General features: G+C 55.3%; 1 protein-coding gene across 2 annotated transcripts in view; it reads right to left on the reverse strand.

Moving 5' to 3' along the window:
* Nucleotides 1–15,381, reverse strand: part of LOC122546152 (chemerin-like receptor 1) — a 149,366-nt gene extending 133,985 nt beyond the window's left edge. Inside the window, exon 1 of one of the 2 annotated variants that reach the window (XR_015753598.1) lies at nt 15,230–15,365. Coding sequence is in view for 1 of the 2 variants with exons in the window: in XM_087980888.1 (XP_087837014.1) it covers nt 15,230–15,332 (103 nt within the window). In the remaining variant the exon portion in view is untranslated. Of the gene's footprint in view, nt 1–15,229 lie in introns of both variants that reach the window. The other variant, XM_087980888.1, reaches the window with a different exon arrangement.
* Nucleotides 15,382–16,734: the final 1,353 nt, after the last annotated feature.

The following is a 16,734-nucleotide window of genomic DNA, read 5'->3' on the forward strand; positions in this document are numbered from 1 at the left end:
CTCTGCACCACCACCTCCCCGAACCCTCTCACCCCTCCCTCAATACAGCACCTCGATATACGTACGGAGGTTATTCTCAATAAATTAATAAAGCTGCAAGACAAGTAGACTGTTGTCCTGTCGCTGATTGCTTTTCCCACAGAAACACCGAGTATCGCTCTGAGGCAGTTGTCTGCGTCTCTCTCTCTCTCTGTATCTCTCGCTCTCTCTGTGTTTCTCACTCTGTCCCTCTCAGCATCTTTCTGTATCTCTTTCTTTGCTTCTCTCTGTGCCTCTCTCTCCGTCTTTCTTAGCTCATTCTCAGCTCTCTCCCTACAGCTGTGTGTGTGTGTGTGTCTCTCTCTCCCTACAGCTGTGTCTCTCTCTGTACCTCCTAGCTCTCTGTCTCTCTCTCTGCGGCTCTGCGTGTGTGTGTGTGTCTCCCTCTGTCCATCTTGGCTCTGTGTGTTTGTATGTCCCTCTCTCGTTGCAGCTCTCTGTCCCTCTCTCTACAGCTCTGTGTGTCTCCCTCTGTCCGTCTCGGCTCTGTGTGTGTGTGTGTGTGTGTGTGTGTGTGTGTGTGTGTATATGTGTGTCTCCGTCTCGACCTGCTGTGTGTGTATATCACTCTCTGTGTCTCTGTCTCTCTCTATATATCTGCGTCTCTCTCTTTCTCTGTCCTTAGTTTGTGTGTGTGTGTGTGTTTCTCTCTCTCTCTCTGTCTCAGTCTCTGCTTGTGTCTCTCTCTGTCCTCTCAATCTATCTCTATCTTTCACCTCAGTCTCTCTCTCTCTATCCTCAGTCTCTATCTCTCTCTCTCCGTCTCTCATCTACCCTCTCCCCCTCTTGTGACTGTACTGTACCTTTAAGAGAGAGGTTTCTGTTCTGATTCTCTTGCAGTGGGCTGTTGGCACAGTGGTGCTGGAATGTCTCATTCAGGCAGGCGGGTGGGTAACAGTTTGAGTCCTCCCTGGGTGTTCAGTTGAAGTAATGAAAGTAATGAAAGACTGGGTGGGGTGAGGGCTCACACAGACCCTGGAAGGCTGATTTGTTTGGTTTTCAGCTTCTGCTGTAATTCAAAGCTGGAGCTCCCAGCTGCTAGAGCATCTTAAATAGCGAAGGTTTCCTCTTCAAACTCACAAGGGTCAGATTGTCTCCTTTCCCTGGACTGGAGAGGGACAGCACGTGAGAAGCAGAATGGGGGCTTTGCTGAACTGCATTTTTGCTAAAGGGGTGTGTTTAGGAAAAGCAGTCTATGCTGGAAGAGTTGATTAACTATTCCAATAAAGTTGTGCCATTCCTTTTGGGTATTTTTTGCTGTGTTGGAAGAATTGACTGAAGCCAAATGGTGAATTAATCAAATCACATTTGGAACAAAGCACCTTCCATTTGCCTTTAGATTGAATATAACAGTCAGGGCCTAGGCTACCTCATGACAACACCTTCTCTGCCTCTGTCTCACGCTCCCCCTCCACAACCCCCCCCCCTCCACTCTCACTGTCTTTCTCTCCTGCATCTTGACCCTCCTCACCCCCCCGCACCTTTCTCACCCACTCAACGTTGCCCCCCTCTCTCTTCCCCCCGCCACTTCACAGCTCCCTCTCCCCCACCTTATTCGGTCTCTCTCCCCCTCCTCTCTCTCCCTTGCCCCCTTCTACCTCTCTCTTTTGTATCTCACACTCTATATCCTCTCTCCCCATCAGTGTCTCTGTTTCTATCAGTCCATATGTGTTTCGACATATATTTATCTATCCGTGCTATTGTACGTGTCCATACTTAAAAAAATCACACAACACCAGGTTATAGTCCAACTGGTTTCTTTAGAAGCACTAGCTTTCGGAGCGCTGATCCTTCATCCGAAAGCTGGTGCTTCCAATTAAACCTGTTGGACTATAACCTGGCGTTGTGTGATTTTTAACTTTATACACCCAATCCAACACTGGCATCTCCAAATCATGGCCATATTGAAGGCTCTGCCTCTGACATTTACTGGGAGTCTTCAAAAGACACACCATCCTCAGATGGAAATCCTTTCCACCCTGTCTCTATGTTTAATGCGAGAGAACTGATTTTGAAACAGTGCCTCCTCTTCATCCTAAACCACTTCCAATGCCTTGACATCCGTTTTTTTAGCTGAAAAATGTGTTGCTGGAAAAGTGCAGCAGGTCAGGCAGCATCCAAGGAGCAGGAGAATCGACGTTTCGGGCATGAGCCCTTCTTCAGGAATGAGGAGGGTGTGCCAAGCAGCCTAAGGTAAAAGGTAGGGAGGAGGGACTTGGGGGAGGGGCGTTGGGAATGCGATAGGTGGGAAGGAGGTTAAGGTGAGGGTGATAGGCCGGAGAGGGGGTTGGGGCAGAGAGGTCAGGAAGAAGATTGCAGGTTAGGAAGGAGGTGCTGAGTCTGAGGGTTGGGACTGAGACAAGGTGGGGGGAGGGGAAATGAGGAAACTGGAGAAATCTGCATTCATCCCTTGTGGTTGGAGGGTTCCCAGGCAGAAGATGAGGCGTATGTCATTGGTGGAGTGGGAGGGGGAGTTGAAGTGTTGAGCCACGGGGCGGTTGGGTTGGTTGGTCCGGGTGTCCCAGAGGTGTTCTCTGAAACATTCTGCAAATAGGTGGCCTGTCTCCCCAATATAGAGGAGACCGCATCGGGTGCAGCGGATACAATAAATGATGTGTGTGGAGGTGCAGGTGAATCTGTTACGGATATGGAAGGATCCCTTGGGGCCTTGGAGGGAAGTGAGGGGGGAGGTGTGGGCGCAAGTTTTGTATTTCTTGCGTTTGCAGGGGAAGGTGCCGGGAGTGGAGGTTGGGTTGGTGGGGGGTGTGGACCTGACGAGGGAGTTGGGGAGGGAGTGGTCTTTCTGGAACGCTGATAGGGGTGGGGAGGGGAATCTATCCCTGGTGGTGGCGTCCGTTTGGAGGTGGCGGAAATGACGACGGATGATATGATGAATCTGGAGCTTGGTGGGGTGGTAGGTGAGGACCAGTGGGGTTCTGTCCTGGTGGTCTCCTCCATCGCCAGACCATGGCAACACGACGCCTGGAGGAAGAGCGCCTCATCTTCTGCCTGGGAACCCTCCAGCCACAAGGGATGAACTCAGATTTCTCCAGCTTTCTCATTTCCCCTCCCCCCACCTTATCTCAGTCCCAACCCTCAGACTCAGCACCACCTTCTTGACCTGCAATCTTCTTCCCGACCTCTCCGCCCCCACCCCTCTCCGGCCTATCACCCTCACCTTGACCTCCTTCCACCTATCGCATTCCCAATGCCCCTCCCCCAAGTCCCTCCTCCCTACCTTTTATCTTAGCCTGCTTGGCACACCCAGCTCATTCCTGAAGAAGGGCTTATGTCCGAAACGTCGATTCTCCTGCTCCTTGGATGCTGCCTGACCTGCTGCGCTTTTCCAGCAACATATTTTTCTGCTCTGATCTCCAGCATCTGCAGCCCTCACTTACTCCATCCTTTTTTATATATAATAAGGAGACCAGTATTGCAGTGCACAGTACCCAGATCTTACCACTGCCATGTATAACACTATGAAGCAATAACCTCCCTACTTTTGGATTCAAACCCCCATGGATTTGATTTGATTCTTTTATTGCACAAAGAAGAAAGAAAATGTACAGCCCAGGAACAGGCCCTTCAGCCCTCCAAGCCTGAGCCGATCCAAATGTACTGTCTAAACATGTCAGTCAATTCCTAAGCATCAGTATCCCTCTGCTCCCCACCAACTCATACATCTGTCCAGATGCATCTTAAATTAATCTACCGTGCCTGTCTCTACTACCTCTGCTGGCAACGCGTTCCAGGCACCTACCACCCTCTGTGTGAAGTACTTGCTGTGTGTATCCCCCTTAAACTTTCCACCTCTCACCTTGAAAGTGTGACCTCTCGTTATTGAATCCTTCACCCTGGGAAAAAGCTTGTCTCTATCCACCCTGTCTATACCCTTCATGATTTTGTAAACCTCAATCAGGTCCCCCCTCAATCTCCTTTTTTTCGAGTGAAAACAATCCTAACCTACTCAACCTCTCTTCATAGCTCGCACCTTCCATCCCAGGCAACATCCTCGTAAACCTTCTCTGCACCCTCCCCAAAGCGTCCACATCCTTTTGGTAATGTGGCGACCAGAACTGTACACAGTACTCTAAATGCAACGTCACATGTTTTTTGTTGCAAAATGAAAAGTGTCTCCACTCCCTGGCACCGCTTCTAAAGACAGAAAAAACAAACCAAAAGATAGAGCATCAAGGCAGAAGAATAAAGGAAACATCTCTAATGTTATGGCCCTTCTTGGTCAGTGCTCCACTGCGGTCACTCTCAGATAGTCTCATCAATCTCAGCTCTGTAGAAAGTTAAAGAAACAACTCCTACACAACTAACTAAGTTAACTTTTCCCTAAACTAGGCTGACTACCTGCTCTGGCGAACTTGCTTGGGCTGCTGGATTCAATTCAGGGCAGGGTACGCCGGGTCTTCTTTGGCACAATGGTGGGTCTGACACGGACTCTTCAATTGCCGAATCTTCAGGTGATGAACCGCAACTTTCATGATGACTTGCTTTAGCGGCACGCTAACTTTCTACTAATCGTGCACTGGGATGTGGGTGTCACTGACGAGGCCAGCTGCCTGTCCTTAATTGCCCTCAAACTGAGGGACTTGCCTGGCCCTACTCGAGAGCATTTAGTCGACAATCGCTTGTGAGCCTGGAGTCACGTGGAGGCCAAAGATTTCCTCCCAAAATGACACGAATGACCCCGACATCGTTTTATGATCGCTATTCCTTCTGCAGTAACGTGCATTGTAATATCCACTCTCCCCCACCCACCAATCCCACAACCACACAGACTCCACTGCGTGTACCTGCCCCACTTCCCACTCCCACACCAGCTGCTGGTTTGGAGAAATCAAACTCACTCATTCCCAGCATTTGTCCAGGAGCTCCCACTGGAACGGTGCGATGCTTCTGCTGTTGAAGTGCTAGTGCAGCGGCTAGTGCAGTTTAGAGACCGTCCGGCCTCAGGGAAAGCTAGCAGGTTGTACAGTTATCTCCTGTTGGTGTTATTCTGAACTATACAACCTACTACCTCAAACCGAGACCGACCAAATCCTCCTCCTCTTCCTCCTGGTGCAAGGCGGGGGGACCGAACCCTCATCCCTAGCCTCCTACCCACAACGGCACCTCCCTCCCACACTTCCTTCCCCTCCCACCCTCAACGGCACCTCCCTCCCACACTTCCTTCCCCTCCCACCCTCAACGGCACCTCCCTCCCACACTTCCTCCCCCTCCCACCCTCAACGGCACCTCCCTCCCACACTTCCTTCCCCTCCCACCCTCAACGGCACCTCCCTCCCACACTTCCTTCCCCTCCCACCCTCAACGGCACCTCCCTCCCACACTTCCTTCCCCTCCCACCCTCAACGGCACCTCCCCCCCACACTTCCTTCACCTCCCACCCTCAACGGCACCTCCCCCCCACACTTCCTCCCCCTCCCACCCTCAACAGTACCTCCCCCATACACTTCCTCCCCCCCACCCTCAACGGCACCTCCCTCCCACACTTCCTCCCCCTCCCACCCTCAACAGTACCTCCCCCATACACTTCCTCCCCCTCCCACCCTCAACGGTACCTCCCCCATACACTTCCTCCCCCCCTCACCCTCAACGGCACCTCTCTACCACCATCAACGGCACATCCCTCCTACACTTCCTCCACTCCTCACCCTCAACGGCACCCCCCTCCCACGCTTCCTCCAGCGGCCCCCAGACCCTCAATGGCACCTCCCACACTTCCTCCCCCCCCACACTTCCTCACGCTCCTACACACAACAGCACCTCCCCCCCACACTTTCTCCAACCCCCACTATCAACGGCACCTCGCCCCCACACTTCCTTCCCCTCCCACCCTCAACGGCACTTACCGCCCACACTTCCTCCACCCACTACCCTGAACGGCACCTCCCTCCCACACTTCCTCACCCTCCCACCCTCAACGGCACCTACCCCCCCATACTTCCTCCACACCCTGACCCGCAACGGCACGTCCCTCCCACACTTCCTCACCCTCCCACCCTGAAAGGCACCTCCCTCCCACACTTCCTCACCCTCCCACCCTTAACGATACCTCCCTCCCACACTTCCTCACGCTCCTAACCTCAACGGCATCTCCCTCCCACACTTCCTCACTCTTCCACCCTCAACGGCACCTACCCCCCACACTTCCTCCACCCCCCGACCCTCAACGGCACCTCCCTCCCACACTTCCTCACCCTCCCACCCTCAACGGCACCTCCCTCCCACACTTCCTCACCCTCCCACCCTCAACGGCACCTCCCTCCCACACTTCCTCACTCTTCCACCCTCAACGGCACCTACCCCCCATACTTCCTCCACACCCTGACCCGCAACGGCACGTCCCTCCCACACTTCCTCACCCTCCCACCCTCAACGGCACCTCCCTCCCACACTTCCTCCCCCTCCTGCCCTCAATGGCACCTCCCTCCCACACTTCCTCACCCTCCCACACTTCCTCACCCTCCCACCCTCAACGGCACCTCCCTCCCACACTTCCTCCCCCTCCTGCCCTCAATGGCACCTCCCTCCCACACTTCCTCACTCTCCCACACTTCCTTCCCCTCCCACCCTTCAACGGCACCTCCCCCCACACTTCCTTCACCTCCCACCCTCAACGGCACCTCCCCCCCACACTTCCTCCCCCTCCCACCCTCAACAGTACCTCCCCCATACACTTCCTCCCCCCCACCCTCAACGGCACCTCCCTCCCACACTTCCTCCCCCTCCCACACTTCCTCCCCCTCCCACCCTCAACAGTACCTCCCCCCCCACACTTCCTCACGCTCCTACCCTCAACGGCACCTCCCCCCCACACTTCCTCCAACCCCCACTATCAACGGCACCTCCCTCCCACACTTCCTTCCCCTCCCACCCTCAACGGCACCTCCCTCCCACACTTCCTTCCCCTCCCACCCCCAACGGCACCTACCGCCCACACTTCCTTCACTCCCCACCCTCAACGGCACTTACCGCCCACACTTTCTCCACCCCCTACCCTGAACGGCACCTCCCTCCCACACTTCCTCACCCTCCCACCCTTAACGATACCTCCCTCCCACACTTCCTCACCTTCCTACCCTCAACGGCACCTCCCTCCCACACTTCCTTCCCCTCCCACCCTCAACGGCACCTTCCTCCCACACTTCCTTCCCCTCCCACCCTCAACGGCACCTACCGCCCACACTTCCTCCACTCCCCACCCTCAACGGCACCTACCCCCCACACTTCCTCCACCCCCCGACCCTCAACGGCACCTCCCTCCCACACTTCCTCCACCCCCCGACCCACAACGGCACCTCCCTCCCACACTTCCTCACCCTCCCACCCTCAACGGCACCTACCCCCCCCATACTTCCTCCACACCCTGACCCGCAACGGCACCTCCCTCCCACACTTCCTCACCCTCCCACCCTCAACGGCACCTCCCTCCCACACTTCCTCCCCCTCCTGCCCTCAATGGCACCTCTCTCCCACACTTCCTCACCCTCCTACCCTCAACGGCACCTCCCCCCCCACACTTCCTCCACCCCCCCACCTCAATGGCATCTCCCCCACACGCTTCCTCACCCTCCCACCCTCAACGGCACCTCCCCACCCAAAATTCCTCCCCTTTGCACCCTCAACGGCACCTCACTCCCACACTTCCTCACCCTCCCATTCTCAACGGCACCTCCCCCAATACTTCTTCCCCCTCCCACCCTCAACGGCACCTCACCCCCCCACCATCAATGGCAACTCCCCCCACAGACTCCCTCCCCCCCCCCACCCTCAATAGCACCTCACCTCCCCATACTTCCTTCCTTTCCTACCCTCAACGGCACCCCCTTCTTACACTTCATCCCACAGCTCCGCACCCCACCCATTCCTCCCCAGTGTGGTGCTGCATTACCGTAGCACCCTCTCCCTGGAGCACGGCACGGGCCGGGTGCAAGTTGCCATTTGAAAGCCATGACTAGTGCACAGCAAGATCCCACAAATCAACCCCCCTCACCCCCCCAGTATTAGACCTGTGCGGCTTTCGCCAGCCTAAGACTTTAGATGTTTGTGTGGGGAGGGGGGGCTGATGTTGCTGGGTGTTATGTTGTTGACCTCTCCCCACCCCCCAGCGCCGCCTACAGACGACTAACTCCCCCCCCCTCCACCTCCACCTCCCACAAAAGTCACCCCACCTGCCCTCCCCCCGAGGACCCCAACCCCCACCCAGTGCGGCGACGCAAGCCAATCCAACTGTGATTCCCCACATGGTGGAAAGGCTGGGGAAGTTTCATCTTCGGTGTGGAGAGGGAGGTAGGGGCGAGGAACACGGGTGGTGGGGGTTGTGGGGGGTTGGGGTCCGCAGGAGCAATGGAAGGCCGTTCGGCCCACCCAGCCTGCCCGCTCCCACCACCACCGCCATTGGCAAGGACTCCTGCCCATCAGATCATCTGCAACTCCACTTCCCTGCCACCGAGGGGCAGCATCTTACACACAACTGGCTGCACGGAACAAGGGAGTCACAAGGTTTCAAAGATGTTTGGTCAGGTACATGAGGAGGAAACGTTTACAGGAATATGGGCCAAAAGCAGGCATGTGGGGCCAGTTCAGTTTAGGAAGCTTGGTGGGCATGGATGAGATGGACTGAAGGGTCTGTGTCTCTGGGCTGTGCCTTCAGGCAATGTGGGGAAGGGGACCTGGCAATGTTCTTTATTTGTGTGTGTGTGTGAGGCAGAGAATAGTGAGCTGCCAGAGGAAGGGGTGGAGGCTGGTACGATTACAGCATTGAAAAGGGATATGGAGACAGTGAGGACTGCAGATGCGGGATATCAGAGTGTGTTGCTGGAAAAGCCCAGCAGGCCAGGCAGCATCCGAGGAGCAGGAGAATCGATGTTTCTGGCCAGAGCCCTTCATCAGGAAATGGGGGATATGGGCCAAGTGCTGGCAAACGCGACTAGATTGGGTTGGGATATCAGGTCGGCATGGACAGGTTGGACCGAAGGGTCTGTGGACATCTCTATGACTTGGCTTGGGGCTCCCCCTTTCAACGCCGGGTGCCAACAGCAGGGAGCAGTATGCTCTAGACAGGGAGTTGAAACTTTATTGCTGGAAAAGCGCAGCAGGTCAGGCAGCATCCAGGGAACAGGAGATTCGACGTTTCGGGCACAGGCCCTTCTTCAGGAATGAGCAGAGAGTGTTCAGCAGGAGAAGATAAAAGGTAGGGAGGAGGGACTTGGAGGAGGGGAGTTGGAAATGTGATAGGTGGAAAGAGGTCAAGGTGAGGGTGATAGGTCGGAGTAGGATGGAGGCGGAGAGGTCAAGAAGAAGACTGCAGGTCAGGAAGGCGGTGCCGGGCTGGAAGGATCCGGCTGAGACAGGGTGGGGGGAGGGGGGATGAAGAAACTGGTGAAGTCCAAGTTCATCCCCTGTGGTTGGAGGGTTCCCAGTCGGAAGATAAGACGCTCCTCCTCCGACCGTCGGGTTGTTGTGGTTTGGCGGTGGATGAGTCCAATGACCTGCATTTCCTCGGTGGAGTGGGAGGGGGAGTTGAAATGCTGTGCTACAGGGTGATTGGGTTGGTTCGTCCGGGTGGCCCAGAGGTGCTCTCTGAATCGCTCCGCAAGTAGGCGGCCTGTCTCCCCAATATAGAGGAGGCCACACCGGCTGCAGCGGATGCAGTAGATGATGTGGGTGGAGGTGCAGGTGAATCTGTGGCGGATATGGAAGTTTCCTTTGGGGCCTTGGAGAGAAGTGAGGGGGGAGGTGTGGGCGCAAGTGTTGCACCTCCTGCGGTTGCAAGGGAAGGTGCCGGGAGTGGAGGTTGGGTCGGTGGGGGGTGTGGATCTGACAAGGGAGTCGCGGAGGGAGTGGTCTCTACGGAAAGTGGTCTCTATCAGCTTTCCGTAGAGACCACTCCCTCCGCGACTCCCTTGTCAGATCCACACCCCCCACCGACCCAACCTCCACTCCCGGCACCTTCCCTTGCAACCGCAGGAGGTGCAACACTTGCGCCCACACCTCCCCCCTCACTTCTCTCCAAGGCCCCAAAGGAAACTTCCATATCCGCCACAGATTCACCTGCACCTCCACCCACATCATCTACTGCATCCGCTGCAGCCGGTGTGGCCTCCTCTATATTGGGGAGACAGGCCGCCTACTTGCGGAGCGATTCAGAGAGCACCTCTGGGCCACCCGGACGAACCAACCCAACCACCCTGTAGCACAGCATTTCAACTCCCCCTCCCACTCCACCGAGGATATGCAGGTCATTGGACTCATCCACCGCCAAACCACAACAACGCGACGGTCGGAGGAGGAGCGTCTTATCTTCCGACTGGGAACCCTCCAACCACAGGGGATGAACTTGGACTTCACCAGTTTCTTCATCCCCCCTCCCCCACCTTGTCTCAGCCGAATCCCTCCAGCCCGGCACCGCCTTCCTGACCTGCAGTCTTCTTCTTGACCTCTCCGCCTCCATCCTACTCCGACCTATCACCCTCACCTTGACCTCTTTCCACCTATCACATTTCCAACGCCCCTCCTCCAAGTCCCTCCTCCCTACCTTTTATCTTCTCCTGCTGAACACTCTCTGCTCATTCCTGAAGAAGGGCCTGTGCCCGAAACGTCGAATCTCCTGTTCCCTGGATGCTGCCTGACCTGCTGTGCTGTTCCAGCAATAAAGTTTCAACTTTGATCTCCAGCATCTGCAGACCTCACTTTCTCCTCTAGACAGGGAGGTCAGGCTTAAAAATAATCGATCGATCGATCACTCAGGGGTCTCTGAGGAATCTCACGCCAGCACTGCAGTGGGGCAGACACCACCTCAGGAAGGGCCACAGAGCTTCGGACGGGGTGGGGGGGGGGTAAAGGGGGGGTGGAGTGGTCTCCAGGGTGTGCTGCGTGGGTGAGGTTTCAATCAGGTCGGTGTGAGAGAGACAGAGAGAGACACTGTCTTCCAGAAGCAAGGCTGGAGAGATAAGGGGAAAGTACTGGGGTTGGTGGGGGGTGGGGTGGGGGGGGGACAGGGAGGATTGGGATTTTGACCCAGTGGGTTTTAGATTTAGATTAGATTACTTACAGTGTGGTAACAGGTCCTTCGGACCAACAAGTCTACACCGACCCACCAAAGCGTAACCCACCCAGACCCCTACATTTACCCCTTCACCTAACAATGCGGGCAATTTAGCATGGCCAATCCACCCTAACCTGCACATCCCTGGGCACTATGGGACAATTTAGTATGGCCAATCCACCCTAACCTGCACATCCCTGGACACTATGGGACAATTTAGCACGGCCAATCCACCCTAACCTGCACATCCCTGGGCACTATGGGACAATTTAGTATGGCCAATCCACCCTAACCTGCACATCCCTGGACACTATGGAACAATTTAGCATGGCCAATCCACCCTAACCTGCACATCCCTGGACACTATGGGACAATTTAGCATGGCCAATCCACCCTAACCTACACATCCCTGGACACTATGGGACAATTTAGCACGGCCAATCCACCCTAACCTACACATCCCTGGACACTATGGGACAATTTAGCACGGCCAATCCACCCTAACCTGCACATCCCTGGACACTATGGGCCAATTTAGCATGGCCAATCCACCCTAACCTACACATCCCTGGGACACTATGGGACAATTTAGCACGGCCAATCCACCCTAACCTACACATCCCTGGACACTATGGGACAATTTAGCATGGCCAATCCACCCTAACCTACACATCCCTGGGCACTATGGGACAATTTAGCACGGCCAATCCACCCTAACCTACACATCCCTGGACACTATGGGACAATTTAGTATGGCCAATCCACCCTAACCTACACATCTTTGGACTGTGGGAGGAAACCGGAGCACCCGGAGGAAACCCACGCAGACACGGGGAGAACGTGCAAACTCCACACAGTCAGTCGCCTGAGGCGGGAATTGAACCCGGGTCTCTGGCGCTGTGAGGCAGCAGTGCTAACCACTGTGCCACCGTGCCGCCCATGGTTGTTGTTGCTGTATCCGGGATGTTCTGCAAACGGTTTTAACGCCAACAGAGGGGAATGTGGCAAGGGGAGCGGAGTAGGGAAGAGGAGTGGGGAAAGGGAAAGGGGAGGCGATTGATAGACTGTTCACCCATCAGGTAGCTGAGGGGAAAGGGCGGGGAAGGAGACAGGGAGGAATGTTGGATCAGCCATCATCCAACTGAACGGCAGAGCAGGCTGGAGGGGCTGAATGGCCTCCTCCTATTCCTGTTTCTTACCGGAGGGGGGTATTATGTTATGTTATGGGTGGGATGGTTTCATTGTGTACCACTCGGCTGCAGAGATCCCGCCGTTCCCCCAGCAGCCTCTGCCTGAGCTGGAGGACTTGGCTCTTCAGGGTGGAGGCAGGTGCGAGGGAAATGCAAGCGTACCCTCTTGCCGGGGAGGTTTTTTTTTTAAACCGCTCACCAACATCACCCCCCCTTCACCCACAGCCCCCACTCCCAACCCCAGGCTCCCTCCAAAGGTAACACCCCCCCCATTCCCGGTTTTCCCCGTTGCAATTGCCATGCCGACACACACCCTTAAACCCGAGCTTGTGTGAGTGGGAGAAACCGCAAGTTCGGATCTACGGGTTTGCATCAACTGGCCGTGTCCAGGGAGGGGGGAGGGGATGGGGGAGAGGGGGAGGGGGAGGGGGGACAGGGAGGTGGTGGGGGGAGGGGAGGGGGAAGGGGGTGGGGGAGCGAGGGAGGGGGGAAGGGGGTGGGGAAGAGGGGAGGGGAGGGGGGACAGGGGGGGAATGGGGAGGTGGTGGGGGGAGGGGAGGGGGAAGGGGTGGGGAGCGAGGGAGGGAGGAAGGGGGTGGGGGAGAGGAGGAAGGGGGAGGGGTTGGGCAGGGGGTGAGGGAGGGGGAGGAGGAGTGGGGAAAGGGGGAAGGGGGAGAGAGGGTGGGGGTGCGAGGCATTGAGAGGGGAGGGGTGGGCAAGGGAGAGGGGAGGGGTGGGGCGGGGGGCAGGAGAGGTGAGGGGGTAGGGGAGAGGGGGAGGGAGAAAGGGGGGAAGGTGGAGGGAGTGGGGGAAAGGGGAGTGGGTGGGGAGGTGGAGAGGGGGAGGGTGTGGGGAAGGGGGAGGAGGCAGGGAGAGGGGGCGGGTGAGACGGGAGGGGGTGGAGGGAGAGGGGAAGGCGTTGGTCATTACCTTCAAGAAGCAGAGTGGAGTGGGGGGGGGGGTGACGGGGGAGTGGGGGGGTGGGGATCAAGAAGGTGATCAACATCATCAGAGAGCCCTCTCTTCCATCGGGTAAAACGTTTAACGCAGGGACAAACAGATTCAAGAACAGCCTCTTCCCCGCTGTATCAGATTCCTGCTCCTCGGACACTGCCTGGCCTGCTGTGCTTTTCCAGCACCACTCTAATTCAGACTTGTGAACAAACCTCTCAAATGTTAATTCTGATCTCTCTCTCTCTCTCTCTCTCTCCACACACCTTCTCTGAGGCTAGAACTGTAACCTGCACTCTGCTGTGCTACCCTGAGGCACTTTGTGCGGTACGATGTGACTGTAGAGCATGCAAAACACATACCTTGACACATGTAACAATCAATCATATCAAATCTTTGACAGCACCCTCCCAAACTCACAACCACATTCATCTAGGAGGACAACGGGCAGCAGATAAATGGGAACACCAGCCCCCTGCAAGTTCCCTTCCGAGCCCCTCACCATCCCGACTTGGAACTATATCGTCGTTCCGTCAGTGTCGCTGGGTCAGAATCCTGGAATTCCCTCCAATGTTGAGAGAAGGGAAGGGGAAATGTGGCCAGTGAACCCAGAATTACAAACATTAGACGCTGGCACACAGACAAACTGCTTCAGCACCTCAGGTTAGTGCCAGTACAGTGAACAACAGCCTGGGACAAGAGATGCACCGAGAATGACTCTAATTTAATTACTCATTGATAAACATGGTCACACAAGAACACACTGTGCACAGTTCCAGTCTCTGTATCCCTCAGTCAGACCCACACTCGGAGCACTGTGCACAGTTCCAGTCTCCGTATCCCTCAGTTAGACCCACACTCGGAGCGCTGTGCACAGTTCCAGTCTCCGTATCCCTCAGTCAGACCCACACCCGAAGCACTGTGCACAGTTCCAGTCTCCGTATCCCTCAGTTAGACCCACACTCGGAGCACTGTGCACAGTTCCAGTCTCCGTATCCCTCAGTTAGACCCACACTCGGAGCACTGTGCACAGTTCCAGTCTCCGTATCCCTCAGTTAGACCCACACTCGGAGCACTGTGCACAGTTCCAGTCTCCGTATCCCTCAGTTAGACCCACACTCGGAGCACTGTGCACAGTTCCAGTCTCCGTATCCCTCAGTCAGACCCACACTCGGAGCACTGTGCACAGTTCCAGTCTCCGTATCCCTCAGTCAGACCCACACTCGGAGCACTGTGCAAAGTTCCAGTCTCTGTATCCCTCAGTCAGACCCACACTCGGAGCACCGTGCAAAGTTCCAGTCTCTGTATCCCTCAGTCAGACCCACACTCGGAGCACTGTGCACAGTTCCAGTCTCTGTATCCCTCAGTCAGACCCACACTCGGAGCACTGTGCACAGTTCCAGTCTCCGTATCCCTCAGTTAGACCCACACTCGGAGCACTGTGCACAGTTCCAGTCTCTGTATCCCTCAGTCAGACCCACACTCGGAGCACTGTGCACAGTTCCAGTCTCTGTATCCCTCAGTCAGACCCACACTCGGAGCACTGTGCACTGTTCCAGTCTCTGTATCCCTCAGTCAGACCCACACTCGGAGCACTGTGCACTGTTCTGATCTCTCTATATCAGGACGGAGGCTACAGGTCTGAGGCTGGAAGAGTGAGTGTTGTATTATATCCTGGATGGAGAGCTTAAGAATTATGAATGGGTGAGTCATGAGGAGTTGGTGAACAGCCTCATGCTGTTCCTGATTGGAGCCAACAATGCCCGTTCCTTCCTTTTTGGTTTGTTTTTCTCTCTCTCTCTCTCACATTTAGCTGTGTGATGCTTCCCCAGCTGATCAGCCGGGAGGGAAGGTAAGTCCTTCACCACCCCCTCGCCCCCAGGGCCTGCCTCAGTCTGGCTGCTCTCCCCTATGCCCTCAGTTTGGGGTTGGCGGCGGGGGTTTCTGATGTCGCCCTGGGGTAAGTGAGTTCTGACCTTGCCCTTACCTGTAGTCCTGCCACAGCACTCACTCCCACACCTCCGGCTCATCTGCGACTCCACTCCAGCCACCTCGGTCCGCACTCTCCCTTCCTCGCCACGTCCCTCCATCCCCTCAAACCCTCTCCTCACTCCTTCCAGGGTCACACCAAGTCTCCGCATCTCTGGGGGAGAAGCCGGACAGAGATCAGGATAAGGAGATGACAGCAATCAAACAAGCACAGCTTTCCATCAGGAACAACACATTGACAGAAAGACAGCATGTGTGTGTGTGTGTGTGAGAGAGAGACTGTGAGAGAGGGAGAGAGAGACACAGAGAGAGAGAGAGAGAGAGACTGAGAGAGACAGAGAGAGAGAGATAGAGAGATGAGACAGGGAGAGAGAGAGATAGATAGGCTGAGAAAGAGAGATAGATGAGACTGAGGGAGAGATAGGAGAGATGAGACTGAGAGAGACAGAGAGAGATAGAGAGACTGAGAAAGAGAGATAGCTGAGACTGAGGGAGAGATAGAGAGATGAGACTGAGAGAGGGAGAGACTGAGAGAGATGAGACAGAGAGAGACATAGAGAGAGATAGAGAAATGAGACGGAGGGAGAGAGAGATAGAGAGACTGAGAAAGAGAGATAGATGTGTCTGAGGGAGAGAGAGAGATGAGACAGAGAGAGAGATGAGACTGAGGGAGATAGATGAGACTGAGAGGGAGAGAGAGAGAGAGAGAGAGACAGCAATAGATAGAGACAACGAGAGAAAGAGAGAGATAGGAAGGTTGGAGGGTGGACTGGAGAATATTAGGCCCATATCCATCCAAACCCTTCCTATCCATATACCCATCCAAATGCCCCTTAAATGTTGCAATTGTACCAGCCTCCACCACTTCCTCTGGCAGCTCATTCCATACACGCACCACCCTCTGTGTGAAAACATTGCCCCTTAGGTCCCTTTTAAATCTTTCCCCTCTCACCTTAAGCCGAGTCAGAAGTCACACCACACCAGGTCATAGTCCAACAGGTTTATTTGGAAGCACTAGCTTTCGGAGCACTGCTCCCTTGTTGGGTGAAGCTGTGGGTCCCTTCACAACACCTGACGAAGGAGCAACGCTCTGAAAGCTTGTGATTCCAAATAAACCTGTTGGACTATAACCTGGTGTGGTGTGACTTCTGACTTTGTCCACCCCAGTCCAACACATCACACCCTAACCCTATGCTCTTAAGTTTTGGACTCCCCCACCCCAGGGTAAAGACCTTGCCTATTTATCCAATCCATGCCCCTCATGATTTTATAAACCTCTATAAAGTCGCCCTCAGCCTCCGACGCTCCAGGGAAAACAGCTCCAGCCTGTTCAGCCTCTCCCTGGAGCTCAAATCCTCCAACCCTGGCAACATCCTTGTAAATCTTTTCTGAGCCCTTTCAAGTTTCACAACATCTTTCCGATAGGAAGGAGACCAGAATTGTACACAATATTCCAACAATGGCCTAACCAATGTCCTGTACAGCCGCAACATGACCTCCCAA

Source organism: Chiloscyllium plagiosum, unplaced genomic scaffold, assembly GCF_037043375.1.
Source record: "Chiloscyllium plagiosum isolate Xiang-an unplaced genomic scaffold, Cpla_swu_hap1 HiC_scaffold_38, whole genome shotgun sequence".
NCBI lineage: Eukaryota > Metazoa > Chordata > Chondrichthyes > Orectolobiformes > Hemiscylliidae > Chiloscyllium > Chiloscyllium plagiosum.